Raw genomic sequence first — 18,433 nt, forward strand, 5'->3', positions numbered from 1 at the left:
CTTTTGATATTAAAAACAACTGAAAACTGAGAACATTTTGAAAACAAGTACCTAATCTCAGATTTCATCCTAATGTGTCTTGTTTTATTGGTCATATAGGGTCTATTCCATTCCTTTGGCAAAACATATATTAGCGCACCAATAGGCTTTTGCTGTAAATGACAACTATTCAAATGTTAGTCTTGTTTTCCTTTGGCAAAACATATATTAGCACACCAATAGGCTTTTGCTGTAAATGACTATTCAAATGTTAGTCTTGTTTTTGCAGAGTTACACCTGCAATTTTTTGAGGTGTTAAATAATTATCTGTAGACATAAAATGGTCATCTTTCAGAGATCATAAACTATTAAAAGCAAATCTTTATAAGGATGCAAATTCCATATTCTAAAATATTTTAAATTTTTGTCTACACGCATCATTTATAACCAAAACTAAAGGGGATATTTGTTCCAAACTTTTAGTAAGACATTAACAATATTTTATAATAAAAGTTTTCCTTGGCTTTCCTATTCATGGTAATTCTTGGAGCATTTTAGCAGCATCTTGCTGTCTGAAGGATAAAGGAACTACTAAACTAGTCCCCCCCCCCCAACCCTACATTGTATTTGATATCTCACTTCTCACTCGAATGATAAAAGGGTTGGAACACTTTCCCTATGAGGAAAGGTTAAGGCGCTTAGGGCTCTTTAGCTTGGAGAAACGACGACTGAGGGGTGACATGATTGAGGTTTATAAGATTATGCATGGGAAAGAGCAGGTAGAGAAAGAGGTACTTTTCTCCCTTTCTCACAGTACAAGAACTCGTGGGCACTCCATGAAATTGCTGAGCGGTCGGGTTAGAACGGATAAAAGGAAGTACTTCTTCACCCAAAGAGTGATTAACACTTGGAATTCACTGCCACAGGAAGTGGTGGCAGCTACAAGCATGGACGGCTTCAAAAGGGAATTAGATAAGCATATGGGTCAGAGGTCCATCAGTGGCTATTAGCCACAAGGTATAGATAGGGACTCTGGGGCAAGTGATGCTCTGTCTTCTTGGTGCTTGGGGGGGTCAACAGTGGGATGGCTTCTAATGTCCTGGCCCCACTGGTGGACCTCCTGATGGCACTGGTATTTCTGGCCACTGTGGGATACAGAGTGTTGGACTGGATGGGCCTTTGGCCTGATCCAACATTGGCATTTCTTATGTTCTTATGTTCTAACTTTAATCCCAAAACCATGTGTAATTTAATTTTTTAATTTAATTTAATTTAATTTAAAATTCCATTGGAGATTAGCTATTGAATCGAGTCCTTCTTGTAGCCCTTTCTCTGGCTTATCCAGAAGCATCATTTTGAAACAATAGTTTGGGAAGGGTAAGTAGTCTTGACTATTTTTCTAAGTAAAGTTTATTTTAGGAAGTACTTAAGTGACTTGCTTTTAATATAGAACCATATATTTTTAAGAGTTTCTGATTATTTTTACTGATGTATGCCTCAAGCTACCTACTAGGATGTTTGGTCCATTTTAACAACCATAACATTATTCATTTTTAAAGGTTATTTGCCTTTACCATAATTTCCCCTTTATTTACAGTATTACTAGACACCTTTCCATATAAATCTATTGAATGAAATTTCTGCTGAATTTTGTATGGTGGTTTATTATTGCTCTTTGTTTTACCCATAAAACCTGAATAAGGGTATTATGTTGGATTCAGGCTACCATGAGTAGAGACTGTGGAAGGGATCTTTAACACCTTTTGTTCCATTCTGCACCCCTGCGCCCTCCAAGAAGTTGCTTAAGAGACCAGGAAACCCTCAGAAATGGTGCAGGATGCAACACAGGGTGGCCGCAGTAGGAAGGGGCTATCAACTGCAGACTCCCCCCACCCAATGTTGTACAAACTATTCCTGCAGTACATATCCAACCCATTGCATTTGCTGCCTATTTGATAAGATAGGACATAAATTCATTAGCCATTTAACAACCACTGAATTTTATCTACATCATATAAGTATTTAAAATGAATAACCATCATTAACACACCAAATTTTCTGCAATATTCAAGTTTCAAACAAGTTTACTGAGTTTTAATACTTTAGAAAAACTTTAAAAAATACATTCAACACATCTTAAATCAAATTCAAACTTTAAAATGTACCTGTCAACCACAACTGAATTACTGAGCAGTCTTTGCTTCTGTAAGATAAAGGAAGTGGAAATGCCTCTCAAAATCTGTACCTATCAAAACATGTGCTGCATTTGAAAAATATTACCATTACCAAGAGTTGCCTGGGCAGGGCCAGAAAAATCTCTGGTACCTGGTCACATGGGAATAGGAATGTCTACCATTTTTCAGTCCTGCTCACAGCCCTGAATTTTTTAATATGTAACTACCTCCCTTGCACTTCAGCTACACAGCGTAGTACCTTTTGAAAGTGCATTTATTTCCCAAAATAGTAACAATTGCTTGAAGTAAACTTGACATAGATTTAATTTGGCTGATAACAGCTTGTACCGCAAAACTAATTAGCGAATGTTTTGGAAACTTTTTAGTATTAACAAGGCCCATTTAATATCTGGAGAAGACTGATAAGTGCCTTTGTATTAATAACCAGGTAAAGATTTGAAGGTGACTTGTCGATATTGCTATGTCCATAAGAGGTGGAAAGCCTACTACTTCCTTGCAGTCCTCAAGCATGTGAGGACTGCAATATGCCCGCCATCATTTACTTCAGGGAACCAGTGCACATCTTCCAATTTCTCTCTCCTGTATAATGATCCAGTATAGTAATAATTTGGGTTTTAGGGAGGATGAAAAGGTAAATCAGAGCCAGATTAAGACATGCTGAGGACTATGTCAAGTTTCAGAGGCCCCATGGCATTACCAAAAATGGTAATTTTACATAGATATATAAATTTGTATTTAGAGGCCTCTGATAACCTGAATTGCTATGGTGTGGTTTACTTAGCTTGCACATAAAATCCAGCTCTGAAATAGATTATTCAGGAGACGTATGCTAGCTGGCATGCTGCAACTCACACACCTGTGGAAATGAAGAGGTAAATGGACAACATTGCAAGAGGCTGGTCACCGATGAGGTCAGTTTCCTTAATGTTAACTACTCTAATGGAGAAGTTTACATGCCTTTAGCATTGTTTTTGCATTGGTATACCTTCTTGTAGCAGCAGACTTATGAGCCTAAATGCTAACTTTCTGTCACTCACTATGATGTACTAATGGCATGCTCTGTTCTAAAACATACGAGGAAATTCTTCTCAAAACGGGAACTAGAAGAGACAGTAGAATAAATACAACAAAAGATTATGTGGCACCTTAAAGACTAATATTTATTGTGGCATTAAGGTTTTGTGGGGTAGAACCCACTTCGTCAAATATTAGATTTGAATGAATGACAGTGACTTTGCAACACCACAGTACAAATATGCCAAACCCTAAAAGTTACAAATGGATATTAATTGAACATAAAAGGCCTGAGATATATATATGCGCCAAAAAGTAATGCATGATACTGGCACCAATATGAATAGAGGAGGCTAATAAATAGTTGAATTTCAAGAGTATACTCAAGAATCTTTAAGAGGAGAATTGTAAAATTGTGAACACTGAACAGCTCTGAAGGTTGCTAGTCACTTAATCTGTTTTAAGATACCTTAATATGAAGAACCATAGATGCCTGACCCATTGCTATTTATGTAAATTTCCCTTTTGCAGTCTGACAAGTATAGAAGAACCATTTAATGCTTTGCTAGGTTCACTAATGCATGTACAATTCATAAAACATTACTGGTAGAGCTGACTGTAATTCATTAAAGCAAAGAAACTTCAAAAAGGTTACCGTGTCTGTTAACAAAATAGCAGCATGATATTTCTATGTATGATTCCCAAGGCTACAAGAACCATTTCTGTCTCACCATGTTGTTACAGACTGCCACAGAATATCACTTCACATATCGCATGATGGGGTTAACATCCAAAAAATGTGAATGTAGCTAACATGCTGGTAAAGACATCTCATGCATGTATACCTGTCAGGCAACTGTGGCTGGCTGCAATTCCTTGTTAAAGGAACATTTCATAACAAACCTTGGCTTGCTTTTTGCATTGTGCAAAGTGGTCCTCTTCTGTCAGAAGCCTAATTAAATCACATTTTAATCCGAAAGATTGAGCATAATATGATGTATTTCTACATAATCATATTCCACTACTTATGATGCTGAATGCATTCAGTAAGAAATTTCAGGTCTTCAATGGTGTTGCTCTTGTTCTAAAAGATGTTATCAAATCTTTCAAATATCACTTAACACCATTTTGGAGCACAGCTAACCTAACGGACAAGTGTCTGACTTAGACACAATAAACAAGGACAAATGATTGTTTGATCCCATTAGTACTGCAAACAATATGTTGCACTTCACATTCCAATAAACAGCCAAGGTTCAAATATTTAGTATCTTTCACACCGAACAAGAAGATATTCCTATTAAAAATGGGTGCAGCCACTAATCTCAGTCTTATACAAACACCTTTCAGTGGATAATCTTTCAGTATTTTAATAGCATTTAAAGCATTAGAAGAGCATCCGAGTAAAACTGCAGTGGCAGGCCTGTGCGCATACACAGTCCCATGTAGGACTGCACAGAAGCCACTATGATGAACCAGCAGTATGTTGCTTTGGCTAAAGCTACTGGCTTTGTCAAATGCCGACTACACAACATGGGAAGATTATTATCCAATATAGTTAGTTGAACACCATCAGCTATCTATAAGCCTCCTCTGCACAAATCACACATCACATCTGGATCCCACATAATATCCATTTTAATCTTGACCTTCCAGATATTATTTAATTTTACTGGGCTTCTCTTATGTTTCTACTGTTAATCATTGCACAACCACTGTATCATTCATTTGTGTTGTCAATCCCCTCTGGTTCCTTACTGTCTACTGGAAACCCATGAGCCATGGATTCCATGTGCTCAATGGGGCTAGTACATGGCAAGCTATGTCTCAAAAGGCAAGATTAGCTCTTAAAAAAATAAATCTCCCACTGATTGCATGCAGCTTCTTGAGCATACATAAAGTAGCTCAAAGGATCATAAGCTTTTATTTGCTGGTGCAGAAAGCTTTTAGATTGGGCATTTTGATCCTTTGGAGACATCCCTGCAGTTTTTTCAACAATGCCATACTACCAGTAATGTGTAATATTTTAAGCAGCTTATATCTTCTAGCTATTATATCAGAATTGTATCAAACAACATTAATTAAAATTTGCACAATAGTAACTTTTTTTAAAAGGTAAAAAAAAGAAAAGAGGAAATCTACAAATACTATGGCCATGTCTTCACTGGAAATATATCCATTCTAATAGTGCTCAGCAAATTGCTCCCAGAATGGGGTTTCTAGTACCATAACCAATAATACTGATGAATGGAAGGTTAGCCTTTTCTTCTCTCATGTGGTAGCTTGTTTATTACATAGACATTTTTATCAACCTATGGCAAGACAGATCAAGAAGGCAAGATTAAAAGTTTCTAAAGGCAAAGTTGAGTTTCAAACTTCACCTAACAAGTAAAAAACTAGATATAAAAAAGTTCACAAAAAGCATCATGTTAAGCCACAACAACGATCATTCAACTGATCATAACATTAGATACTACAAAGTATCTAGAAATATAATCTGGAGCTATCCAGATATCTAAAGTGCTTGGAGTGATTCTCAAAAGCAACTATTTGCAATTAAATGCAACTCATGTCTAATGTTTAACATCAGTCCTTAGGGCGGTTTTAAAATTTGAAGTAGGAGGATGCCATATTTTCCCAATACCACAAAATCTTGTTCCTCCAGATAAGCCCTGATAGCTACAAAAAAAGTTCATAGCTGGTTATTTATCAAGACAAAGATGTAGACAATGATCCCATGTCACTCCTTTCACTGCTCACCCCAACTGTAAACAAGATGCAGAGTCCCTGACTTGTCCTGTTTCAGTAATATCTCTTAAATAAAACATTGCTAAATTGTCAATGCACATTTAAAAGTACCACCATTTTCTTTTTTTTTAACATAATATCTCCTATAGATCAGCAGATTAAGATAGGACAGTTTTAAAAGTGGCTGTGTGCTGAATATAAAGCTTAGGATCCTTTGTCATCTCTTGAGATTTTTGACGCCAAGAGCCATCTGCTGAACAGGTACTGATGTTTCACTAATTAAACTGTGATGAATTTGGCAGATGCACAATCCCTTCCACGATAGTAGTTATCTTCCTCTCTTCTAAAAAGCTTATTCCTTTAGAAAGCTCCTCTGAAGTGTAGAAAGTTTATGATTACTTGCATCTTCCGAAACTTTGTTCTTTCAGCAGTACAGAAAAAGTCTCTCCCAAAAACAGAATCAGATTCCCAAGTTGGTTTTTTCCTTATTAAATATTAAATAGATTGAACACAGCTAATTTCCAGCCAATATACATTCTGAAATACTGAAATCAGTATAAAACCAGGATTTTGACAAAGTGAAAATTACTCCAGTTTCTTCCAAACTCATCCATTGCAGTTTGTCTTTGGTTAGGAAATTTTTCCAACAATTGGATTTTCTCTGTAAAAAACAAACACAAGTTGCACTTGACTCTTAGTCTTAGTTTTCCTTAGTGATAGGTGATCTCCCCTAACTTGAATTATTAATTAAAAGCGTCCTCTTAGAACACACTTGAAAAAAGCTCAGTTTTTAAATCAAGCTTTTAAAATTGATTCAGAACGTAAAGCAAATTTTGCACATGTGTAGAATGTGCTAATAAAGTCTATTTCTAGTCTACTCATGGGCACTATTTGATTGCAGTTGTGGCAGAGCCAAAATATGCTCTCAAAGGGTCAATTAAGGCTCCACAGATTTGTGGAAACTCCAGAAATGTTCTGGAGCTTCAGATGCCCTCTCCCCAAACCCCTGTATTTGTCTGACCACAGTCAGAGATTCAAGCAAGAAAAAGTTTTTTGGAATTACCTTTTACATGAAATTCATCCCACATAAAAACATTTTGTATTTGGTGAAATACTTGTAACTCTATAGATGTTTATTATATCAGGACATATGGTTAAAGATTCACAAAATTTAATGGTAGTGCTATTACCATTATAGCATACCCACTGACTTTATGTAGTTCATGGTTCTTTTTTGTCTGTTATGGTTGATATTGTTATTTCAACAAAAGTTTGTTTAAAAATATTTTCCATGGCGTATTAAAATATTATTTCAATCCTTGCCTCTAACGTTTCAGATGTTTTACATGAGGACCATTTTCATTCGGGAAAGTTTTCAAATCAATTCTTCCCATGTCAGATTTGAGGTTACACAGTTAAATGATGAATATTAAAGCACATATGAACTGCCCTCAAATATCTCAATATAGGGAATTGATCTTCCTTTAGGTATTTTTGTGCCTATCCCTGGTAACCCAAAGAAAATGATCTAATGCACATTAAGCGTCGCGCTTTACTTCAACACTTCATAAAAAGGGTTATATGGAAGCGCATGGGCAGAGCCATTTAGCAGGATTTGGATATGATGCAGCAATGAGGTGTTGTAATTAAATTGACTTATCAGAAGTTGGATGACCAGGGTTCATATCTCCACTTAGCCATGGAGGAAGCTGATGGTTCTTCGGCCAGTTGCTCACTCTCATCCTAACTCATCTCACAGGTTTATTGTGAAGATATGATGAAAGAGTGGGAAACTAAGCATGTTGCCTAAGCTTCTTAAGGAAGGGCAGGATAAGAATGCGATAGATAGGCAATACACAGAATGCCAATAGAGATGAGAACTTTTTGGAAATTTTTGAAGCCATCTAACCCCCCTCAAAAATGAGGGAAATATGGAGGAAAACTGAAATATTAATCAAACCTTAATTTGTTTTACTTCTTTAATCCCATAAAATGCAAAATATATACCTTCATTAGCATGTGAAATTGCAGTAGTTGGCATATTTATGGAATTTAGAATTACAAATGCCTTCATTTTCTACATACAGAATTGTGACTATAAACAATACTTGAGAGTACAAGCTGAAAGTTGCTGCATCTTATACTACTTCTGCATATAAATCTTAGTTTTTGCTATGAGAGAAGCAGAAAAGACAGTTTGAAAACAGAAAATAAATTATGAATTAAACAAAAGGATGTATATTATATGGACTGAAACAGCTTCGTGCAGTCCTACCAGGCTAACAGCATATTGGGTATTGAGTTAAACAATGAATTTTCAAAAGTGTGGTTTCCGGTTTATGGCGGCGCGCTGAGAAGTCGCACCTCCTGGACCTTCCAGGGGTGAAGCTGCGCTCTGGCCGAAGGAGGGGGTGCGCAGGATTGTCACCCCGCAGAGACCTGGCTGAAGGGGCTCTGGCCATGGGACTCTCGAGGGGTTGCCTCTTCGCCGGCGCGATGCCGGGGAATTGAGGCGCCTCTCCATCCCGAAGGTTCTTTGTGCTATGAGACCGAATGGAACCAAGCGACGCTGACCGGGGCAAGCGCAGGAGGTCGAGCGAAAGAAACAGAGCTTAAACGAGGTCTGAGGACCAACTATGAACGTGAGTTCAATCTAAGCGTTTAAATAAAAGGAAAAGGAAGCTCCCCAAACCCCCCATGGAACAGAAAGTGAGGCGAGCGGGGGAGGGACGCCTCCCAAATGCACGTACTTAAAAGCAAATTGGAGGGGGGGAGCGGAAGAAAAAGCGAATAAAACTGTTAAGACTTACCAAGGCGAGTTCGAGCAAATAAGCACATATTCAGAGACTTTTAAAATATCGGTTAAAGTAAACAATCCACTAAGATGGCAGGGAAGAGGACGGAGAAAGAGAAATTTTTAAAAGCGAAAGGGACTGAGAGCCCAAGACCAGAAGCAACCAGCGAGCTGGCAAAGACATTGGTGAAATCCATGCACCCTCTGCTGGACCAGATGAATAATCTCAAGCAGCAGCTGTCAACAATGAATCAATGTATCACCACCCAGCAAACACAGTTGAGCGAGACACTTAAAATGATGAATCAAACAGCTGAGAAGGTGAAAGAAGTGGATGCCCCTGCACAAAAGGTGAAGAAGAAAGTACAAAAGCTGGAAAAGAAGCAAATCTCCATGGAAGGTCAGCTGTTACAACTACAAATGGAAAAAGCTAATTTGATTCTTCGCTTTTAGGGCCTTCCAGAGACTAAAGGAGAGAATCTGAAGGAGAAGATGAGTGAATTATTGGCCCCAATGACAGAGATGAAGGCGGAATCTTTGCTGAGCAATATGGATGTGGCCAGCAGGTCATATTCAGGATATATAAAGAAAAACAATCTGCCTGAGGAAATAGTGATAAGATTCTCAAAGAGATGTGTGAGGGATGCAATCCTGAAAGCGGCATCTGGAGCTCCTTTGAAAGTTGGAGATAATGCTATCAGAATCCTAAAAGACATTCCATTTGAAATAAGACAAAGGAGAAAGAAGTACAAAGATTTAATTTTTTTTCTCCAGACAAACACAATTGGATACAGATGGCTAACACCAGAATGTGTGATCTTCAAAATCAAGGATAAAAAGGAAAAGATTGACTCTGTTCAGAAAGCACGGAAATTTTTGAGAGTCCACATGGGAGAGCCAGAGGAGGAAGAAAAAGAAGGGATGGACAGTAAGTCCAGCGGCGAGCTGGACTCGGGGTCTTCTGGAGAGGACTCTCTATCAGAGAAAGGGGCAGCCGCCCCTAAAAGTCCTTATAAACTGCGGAAGAGACTGGGCAAGGGGAAATGAAGGCTGAAGGACTCTGAATTGTGCCTTTGAAAAACTTTTTTTTAATATACTAGATTTTTTAAAAAAAAACTCAAATGCGCGCAAGCTCCCTTGGGTGCTTGTGCGCATCCGTGGAGACTTTGAAAAAAAACACCTTTTTCCGAGGGGACATGGGCGGGCGCCGGAACTACCACCAGAAACACGATCAGACGCCCACCCTTGCCCCGCGGTTTCAGGAAACTAGTACCTCAGAGGTACTAGTTTTTTACCATGCATCTTCCGCGGGAAGCCTCGGGTTTGCCACGGGAACTCGACGCTTCCCAGATGTGGCGGTGAGATCGCACCCGGAAAATCCGCCTATCTTCCGTCCCTCTAGCGTGCCTAATGCTCTGTGTGACCGCAGCCAGTGATAGTTAAGATATGAAAAAGATAATACTATAGTTGAATCAGTTCATAATGGAATTAGCGTGATTTAGAGATAACGTGTGCTAAGGTAACTAGATTATCTCCTCTCTTGGGTTTTTAGACAGTAGTGGGTATCTTTTCTTTATCCCTTAATGTAGTCCCCTTCCCTATTTCTGTTGTAGTTTGTAGTCTTTATAAAAATGTAATAAAAAAATCCCCTCCGGGGGGCCAATTTCTTTTTTTTCAAAAGTGTATCATATACAGATGGCATATTAATTGTGGACAAAATTGTTCATGTTGTTTAAATAAACATTTTTGAAAACATATTATATATGCTTATACACATGATTTTCTAGTGTTGCTATATAACTTTCACACATGGTCCGACTAAAAATATCCCATCCACTAGCTCTGAAAGAGAAAATATTTCAAAGAGTTTTTCCCCCTAAAGCTCCCCCAAATTTCCAGTTTTTCAACTGGAAAACCTGATAGTGGCTTCAGAAAAAATTAACATCTCTATACTTGGGTTTTATTCAACCCTTTCTTTTCACAAGCAGCAATCATGTATGTGAAGTGGCAAGAATTTTTTGACTGATATTTTAGAATTTGATAGGTGATATACCACACCAGGATATATTCTCAAGTTGCCAAGAGCTGTACCACTTTGAGGGTTAAATACTTACTCACTGCCATATTTAGCACTAGATGACCTCTTCTTCTGATATCTGTCATGATGTTCAGACAACTTTTCTACTATAGATATTATTTGCTGAAGTGTCTGAAAAGTTGCTACAGAGTCCTCAATTGTGAAATGAGAATAGTCATCTGGTTCCTTCCGTGGACCCTGATAGACTGCTATGCTTCCACAAGCCTCTAAAAATAAAAATATTAGAGACATTTTCATTTCCATTAAACAATGCTTCTGTCTTTAGAAGTAGAACTTTAATGAAACAATACATTTTAAAAAGTGAATAAAGGAAGGATATTTACTGAGCATAATATTTCCCATTTATGCTGTATTTAATCCTCACAGATTTAACAATTTTCTAAACACCTAGAATCTTGCAAAAGCTGATCACTACTACTGTGCTCACGGGGGAAAAGCTGCCTGCTTATATCAGAGCGATAAAACAAGCATGTTCTGTTAAGAGGCATGTAAAACCAGAAAAAATGTTAAATACAAGTTGTGTGCACATTTACAACCTTATTTAATGCAGTAAGTGGGAGACATACCTGTGAAGTGCTTTGAGAAGCACAGCCTAAAATAGCTGAAGGGGGGAATATTTGGTTTCTCATGCAATATTAGAACAAAATTTTGTCCAAAACTAATTTTAGAATAAACTGGACACAGGAAATGGATAAGGGCGAATATCATAGAACTTATTTTTTACCAGTACTATTTTTAAGAAGCTGGTGCTACTTTTATGAATTGCTATATCAGTACCTTGCATCTTCTGCAGCTTTGGCATGTTGACAGCAAAAAGTGAGTAGATTCTCTCAGTTTCTCTATCACCATCAATCTCTATTTGAATATCAGCAGGTCCACCTCTACAATTACAAGGTATAAAAGAGACAGACTACTGTTATTAAAAGCCATTCTGTAATGGAGTTTAAGCATCTTAACACCAGTGATCTTCGACGTGGTCTCTGTGCTTCACACCCATGGGTTTAGTGTGTCTGCACTGAACCTGTTGGTACTGTAGAAAACTCTAACGGATTTTCATGCCAGCTCCTCGGGCATGTGCGGACATCCCGCCAGTTCTCTTCTGACTGCTGCGCTGTTAATAGCTCTTCGTCGGTTGGTGAGATCTTTCTGTGGAAAGCTTTCTGTCAGGTTTTTCCTTAACTTTTTCTCATTGTTAATGTTCTTTTTCTTCGGACTTTTGTTTTGCTGTCTTAAAAAAAAAGTTGTTTTTTTGTGAGGGGTGTCTTTTTGGGGGGTTTTCCTCTTTGGTTTCCCCTCTTTTTCCCGCCTTTGGGCACCCCTCCTTTTCCCCCTTCCCTTATTCCTTTGTATGGCGAGGAAGTGGGGATTTTTTAAGAGGTGCACCTCTTGCGGCAGCAAGCTCATGCCTCCCGACAGCCATTTGCTCTGCATCCTCTGTCTTGGGGAATCCCATTGCCCAGATTCGTGCCCACATTGCGCTAAGTTTTCTAATCAAAGGCGCAAGAACAGGCGGCACGCCTCCGAGTGGCCCTTCTAGAATCAGCCTTAGCACCGTCTACTTCCCCATCGACCGAAGCTATGGACTCTGAGCAACAAGCTAAGTCTTTGGCCTCGATGGTCAGTGTCCATCCGATATTGGCATCCGATATTGTTTGATCGACATCGAAGCAGTCAACCCCGATTCCCCAGTCTGTGTCCTCTACTCCAGCTAAGAACAAGAAGGACAAGTCGGAGAAGCGACACAAAAGCACGACTACAGGCAGTAAGAAACCCCACACACCATGCTCTACGACTGAGGCCACGGGCCCTGCGCTTAGCTCTGCTTCTCTGGTGCAGCCTGACCTCGAAGTTCCAGTGTCGGACTTGCCTAAGGTGCTCTCTGCTCCACCACCTATCCATATGCTGGATTCACCTATCAGGCAGCTGAACCCCCTGATCATGGACCAGATTCTGGAAACCCAAGATTTCTCTAATATCGAGGGCATGGAGATCTTGACTGCCCATTCTCCACGACGTGACCACTCCCGGTCTAGGTCCCCACACTATACGGACCAATCTTACTCATCTGTTTATCCCAATGCCTTGTGTTGTCTGATCGCCGATACCGACGCACCGCATTGCCAGACCATCGATACCGATGCTCCTCGTTTTTATGATGACTTTCTCAGAGGCCGTTGCTCATTATGCCAGGTTAGGTCGCCAGACCATTCCCCTAGAGAATACCCACCTGTCTTGCCTCCCATGATGCCTTGGGATCAGTGCCATCTCCAGTATTTATTTGGTGCGTTTCCTCTGTCTGCCTCGATGCCCTGGCTTACCCCAGCGGGGCTTTCAGATTGGGACTGGTATTCGTTGCATCGCTCCCGTTCTCCAAGGTCCTTCCAGGCTCCCCCATCAGCCTCATTGTCTAAGCCTAAAGAGCCCTGTCCAAGGGATTCTCAGCGTCGATCATCAACATTTCCGGCACCGAAACGTTCGACACCGACAGATTCTTTCTTTTTCTTTTTTTGCTATCGTCTTTATTATTTATAAGTTTTCAAAAAAACCATACAATAGAAAAATAAACAAACCTTGTACAACAAGATAATAGACTTTTGGAGTCATATGTAATGATTATTGCTTAGTACACTAATTCTTATCTATCCAGATATAAAACTTTTTCCATCTACATTTAAACAGCGCATCATCTCTACCCTGCAAAATTGTAGATAATTTATCCATTTCTACCACATCTAATACTTTATAGATTAATTCCTTCCTAGAGGGTATTCCCTCTAGTTTCCAATACTTGGCAAACAGAATACGTGCTGCTGTGATAATATATGTAATGACTTATTTCTCATCTACTCTATATTCATCAGGTAGCATATTTAACAAAAAGAGTTCCGGGGATAAAGGTATATCCATCTCTAGAATTTCTGAGATAAGTTTATGTACCTTATGCCAATAACGCTGTGTTACATTGCACCTCCACCAATTATGGTAGAAGGTGCCCACATTATTTTTACATTTCCAGCAATTCAACTGCATATTCTGCCATCAAGTCAATTTAATATTTTGCTTCACAAGATTGTCCTGCGAAATCAGATTATCATCTCCATCTAATAGGGTTTCATAACTTACCAATTTAGAGGGTTTCATGAGAGAGGGTTTAATAAAAACTTCTAGTGGTGAGATCCATCTCGGAGTTTGATTATAGAAATGCTCTTTAACTTCTTGGCAAATTTTATTTAGTGCTCCTCTTATAGCATGTTGCTTGAAGTTAGAATATATATTTTCTTTTTCATAGCATAAGCGTGCATGCCATCACATGGCTAAATCATAACCCTCTAGGGTTAAGAGTTTTTTATTTTCTAACGTTACCCAATCTTTAATCCATCCCATTACCGCTGCCGAATAGTATAATTTCCAATTTGGAAGTCCAAAGCCCTCTTTTATCCTGCAATACTTTCCACTTCATACGTGCAGTTTTGTTTGACCATACAAATTGTCTACAAATTACGTCTAGATCTTTAAAGAATTTAACATTCCTCAGGACTGGTTTGAGCAAGAAAAAGAAATCTAGGTAAAATATTCTTTAGTAAGCACCAACGGATTCTTGACATCAGTCACCTACACCTCCAGTACTGAGGCGGCCGATATCGACGCCTCCCCCACCACCTCCACCTAAAGCTAGACCTACAGAGCCACTTGTACTACCTTCTCTTTCTGTCTCCAGCTCTTCAGATTCTTCTGACGAAGACTCAGACACTCATAGTTCCCCTGAGGATCCCTCTCCAAAGCCTACGGTCTCGGAAGATCTACCTATTTCGCCCTCTGAGGACCTTACCTCTTACGGTGACCTGATAAAGAGGATGGCTCACTCTCTTGGCTATCTGTAATGCAACCACAGCCATCGGTTACTGATGCAGTCTTTTCACATGGTCCAAATTGATATGCCCACATCTATCGCCTTGCCAATGTCATTGGTACTACTACAAGCGGCTAAAGCCTTGGGACAAGCCCTTTTCTGCACCTGTTTCTTCTCGCTGCCTGGATCACATGTATAAGGTCCAGGAGGCTGGTGCAGAATTTCTGGTTAACCATCCTAAACCCAATTAGATGGTGGTCATTTCTGCTTCTAAGTCCAGGAAGACAAACTCCACCTCTTCGGATAAGGAGAGCAGGAAATTAGATTCTTTTGGCAGGTGCTTTTATTCTGCTGGTGCATTAGGTCTCAAGACAACTAATTGCCTTGTGTGTATAAGTTGCTATCAATATGCGCTGTGGAAACAGTGAACTCTTTACCTTTTTGTCAGAAGATAAACGTCAGGTGGCTTGGAAGATCCAAAAGGAGGGTCTGGTTTTAGCCAAGCAGCAGATCAACTCTTCCAAACATGCTCTTGACACCTTTTTGAAGACTATGACATTTGCCATCACTCTCTGCAGGCACTCCTGGCTTCATACCACAACTTTGCAATTGGATACTAGGGCTTATATCAAGGATCTCCCCTTTGATGGGTTGGGACTTCTCCATGCCACAACTGATACTGTCCTACAAGACATGGACACAAGTATTAAAGCTTCACGCACTCTGGGTGTTTCTTCTTCTTCAAAGTTCTTCAAGCTGCGCTCTTGGTCAAGGCCTTGGTCCAAGTGAGCCTACCACAGGAATTTTCCTGACAGGTCATGGAGACCCCGCACATCACCCGGCCCTCAGAGATCAACTTATACGCCTAAGCAAAAGTATTCCGCTGCTCAACAGTCTAACCGTTCCAAAGCTGCTAGACCGACCAAACAGGGTCTTTGACCGCCTTTATCCACCTTGCCACTCCCACTCGCCTTCTACCTTTCCTCTTGGCTTGGTGCAGAGTTATTACAGACACCTGGGTCCTTTCCATCATTTCTCAAGGGTACTTCATAGAGTTCGTTCAGCTTTCAACTACACCAGTTTTCACCGTCACTCCGCTGTCCCGTGTCCTCCTTCTCCTTCAATAAGTTGCTACTTTGCTCCGCAAAGATGCTATAGAAGACTGCGGTACCACTATGGTACTATAGAGCAGTATAATAGCTATAGTACCACTGCTGGACTGCGGTACAGTGTTTTATTCCCGTCATTTTACTGTCCCCAAGAGGGACAGTGGTTCCAGGCCCACTCTCAACCTCAGGATGCTGAACTACTTTATACAGTACAGTCGATTCCGCATGGTGCCTCTTCATTCCATTCTTCCACTTATCCGCAGAAACACCCGCTCCCTGCTCAGCGACCTACGACTTCAGATAAACGAAGAGAAGTCCCATCTTCACCCATCGCAACGGGTCCAGTACATAAGGAACCTTCTGGATTCCGTAGCCTTTCAAGCTAATCTTCCAGAGGACAGAGCGATAACCATCGTCACTTGGTCGTGACAAGTTCGATAGCTCCCTTCATCATCAGCTCTCCAAATTCAGCGTCTCCTTGGACTCATGGCTGCAACTACTGCGGTTCTTGCCTTTGCCAAATTAAGGATGAGGCAGCTTCAGTTGTGGTTTCTTTGCAAGTTTCGCTCAGGCTCTCAGTCCCAATCCATTCTTCTCTCTCCTCCACAAGATGTCAGAGACTCACTATCTTGGTGGGGCTGCCATTCCAACTTGCTTCAAGGGGCTCCCTTTCACTGCCCAGCCCTGCAACTAACTCTAACAACAGATGCTTCTCAGTGAGGCTGGGGCCCCCACCTCAGAGGTCTCAGTATCGGCGACAAGTGGACTCCTCATCTTCTACGCCGCCATATAAATTATTTAGAGCTCCTAGCCATACAGTTCGCCCTGCGGGCCTTCCTGTAGCTGGTAAAGGGCTGGTGTGTAGCCGTCCTAACGGACAATACTACTGCGCTCAGTTATGTCAACTGCCAAGGGGGCACAGTCTCCCATTGTCTCTGCTATCTGGCACTTCAGCTTTGGGACTGGTGCATAGAGAATGATATCTTTCTCTCCGCAACCCACATACCAGGTTCCCTGAATGTTCATGTGGATCTCCTCAGTCAAGGCCATGTTCTTCTCCACAATTGGGAGCTCAATTGGACATACCTTGCACCAGTCTTCCATCTCTGGGGGTTCCCAGAAGTCGACGCTTACGCGACCAGAGCCAACAGGAAATGTCCTCACTTCTGCAGCCGGGGGGGGGAGATGACCCACTCTCCTTAGGAGACGGTCTCCATTACCTGTGGACTCACAACTTCCTGTACCTCTCCCCCCCCACCTCTTCTTACCAGCGTAGTTTGGAAGATTCTGGTGGACAAAGCTAATTGCATCCTTATAACTCCGTGGTGGCCAAGGCAACCCAGGTTCCCAGTGTTATTGGCCCTGGCCAAAGGATGTTATTACCATTTCCAAGCAGCTCCTGACCTCCTTCTACTATTGGACAGTCCACTTCTCTTCCACAACATACCGAGGTTGAAACTAACTGCTTGGAGGCTGCTCCCACCTGCTTCTCTGACCGTGTAGTAGAGGTTCTCCTTAATTCCCGTAAAGCCTCCACCCGCAGATCTTACAGTTACAAATGGGACAAATTCTGTTCTTTCCTTGGAGCGTCGCAACCTTCACCCTCTACTGCTGTGTTGCCACGCATTTTTGAATTTCTGCTCTCCCTAGCTGACGCCGGGCTGTCGCACTCTTCCATTAGAGTGTACTTATCTTCCATCTCTGTGTTTCATGACTGGATGGACAGTTTTTCCATTTTCTGCCACCCACTGTCCAAGCCTTTTTTACGGGGTCTTCTTCACTTGTACCCTCCGATTAAATGGCCTGCTCAGATGTGGGATCTCCCCCTCATCTTATGTCAGCTCACTAGAAAACCCTTCGAACTGCTCACAACTTGTGAGTTGAAGCATCGCGCTTGGAAAACGGTTTTCCTGGTTGCCGTAACTTTTCCTGGTTGCCTTGCGTTTCGACATGACCCACCGTATCTCTGTTGCTTAGCAAATGGTGTTCGGTTGGTGCCTGATGTCTCCTTTCTTCCCAAGGTTATATCTGAGTTCCATCAGCAGGCAGAAGTGTTTCTGCCAGACTTTTTTCCTGTTCCTGGAACTGACGAAGAACGCCTTCTTCACACATTGAATGTTCGGCGTGCTCTTCTATTTTACTTAAGCCGAACAAAACAATGCCAGCAAAGTCCACGTTTGTTTGTGGCCTACGCTACGCATAGGACAGGGACTGTGATTACAGCTCAACGACTTTCTAGATGGATCGTTGAACTCATCTGCCTTTGTTACCTTTTGGCCAAAAGCCCATTCCCTGGCCTGATTCGTGCACATTCCACTAGGGCTGTAACGATGTCCACGGCCTTCCGCAAGGGTGTCTCTCTTACAGACATTTGCAGGGCGGCTACATGGGCGACACAAAATACTTTCACCAAGCACTATGCATTAGATGTTCGAACTTCAAGACGGACCGAGATGGGTCGCCTTATCCTTTCTGCCACTTCGCATTGACAGCCTGCCAGCACCCTCCTCCAGGTAGGCTACTGCTTGCTACTCTCCCATGGGTGTGAAGCACAGAGACCACGTTGAAGATAAATAGGTTGCTTACCTGTAACTGATGATCTTCAAGTGGTCATCTGTGCATTCACACTGCCCACCCATCCTTCCC

At 41.0% G+C, this 18,433-nt stretch overlaps 1 protein-coding gene across 1 annotated transcript in view; it reads right to left on the reverse strand.

Annotated features, from left to right (window-relative positions):
• Nucleotides 1-6,566: 6,566 nt before the first annotated feature.
• Nucleotides 6,567-18,433, reverse strand: part of RASA2 (RAS p21 protein activator 2) — a 78,638-nt gene continuing 66,771 nt past the window's right edge. The window contains exons 22-24 of the mRNA XM_015413476.1: nt 11,606-11,709; nt 10,845-11,034; nt 6,567-6,597 (exon numbers count right to left, since the gene is read on the reverse strand). Of these exons, the coding sequence (XP_015268962.1) occupies nt 6,567-6,597; nt 10,845-11,034; nt 11,606-11,709 (325 nt within the window). The remainder of the gene's footprint in view (nt 6,598-10,844; nt 11,035-11,605; nt 11,710-18,433) is intronic.

This window comes from Gekko japonicus, unplaced genomic scaffold (assembly GCF_001447785.1).
Source record: "Gekko japonicus isolate JY-2015 unplaced genomic scaffold, Gekko_japonicus_V1.1 scaffold155, whole genome shotgun sequence".
In the NCBI taxonomy this organism is placed as follows: domain Eukaryota; kingdom Metazoa; phylum Chordata; class Lepidosauria; order Squamata; family Gekkonidae; genus Gekko; species Gekko japonicus.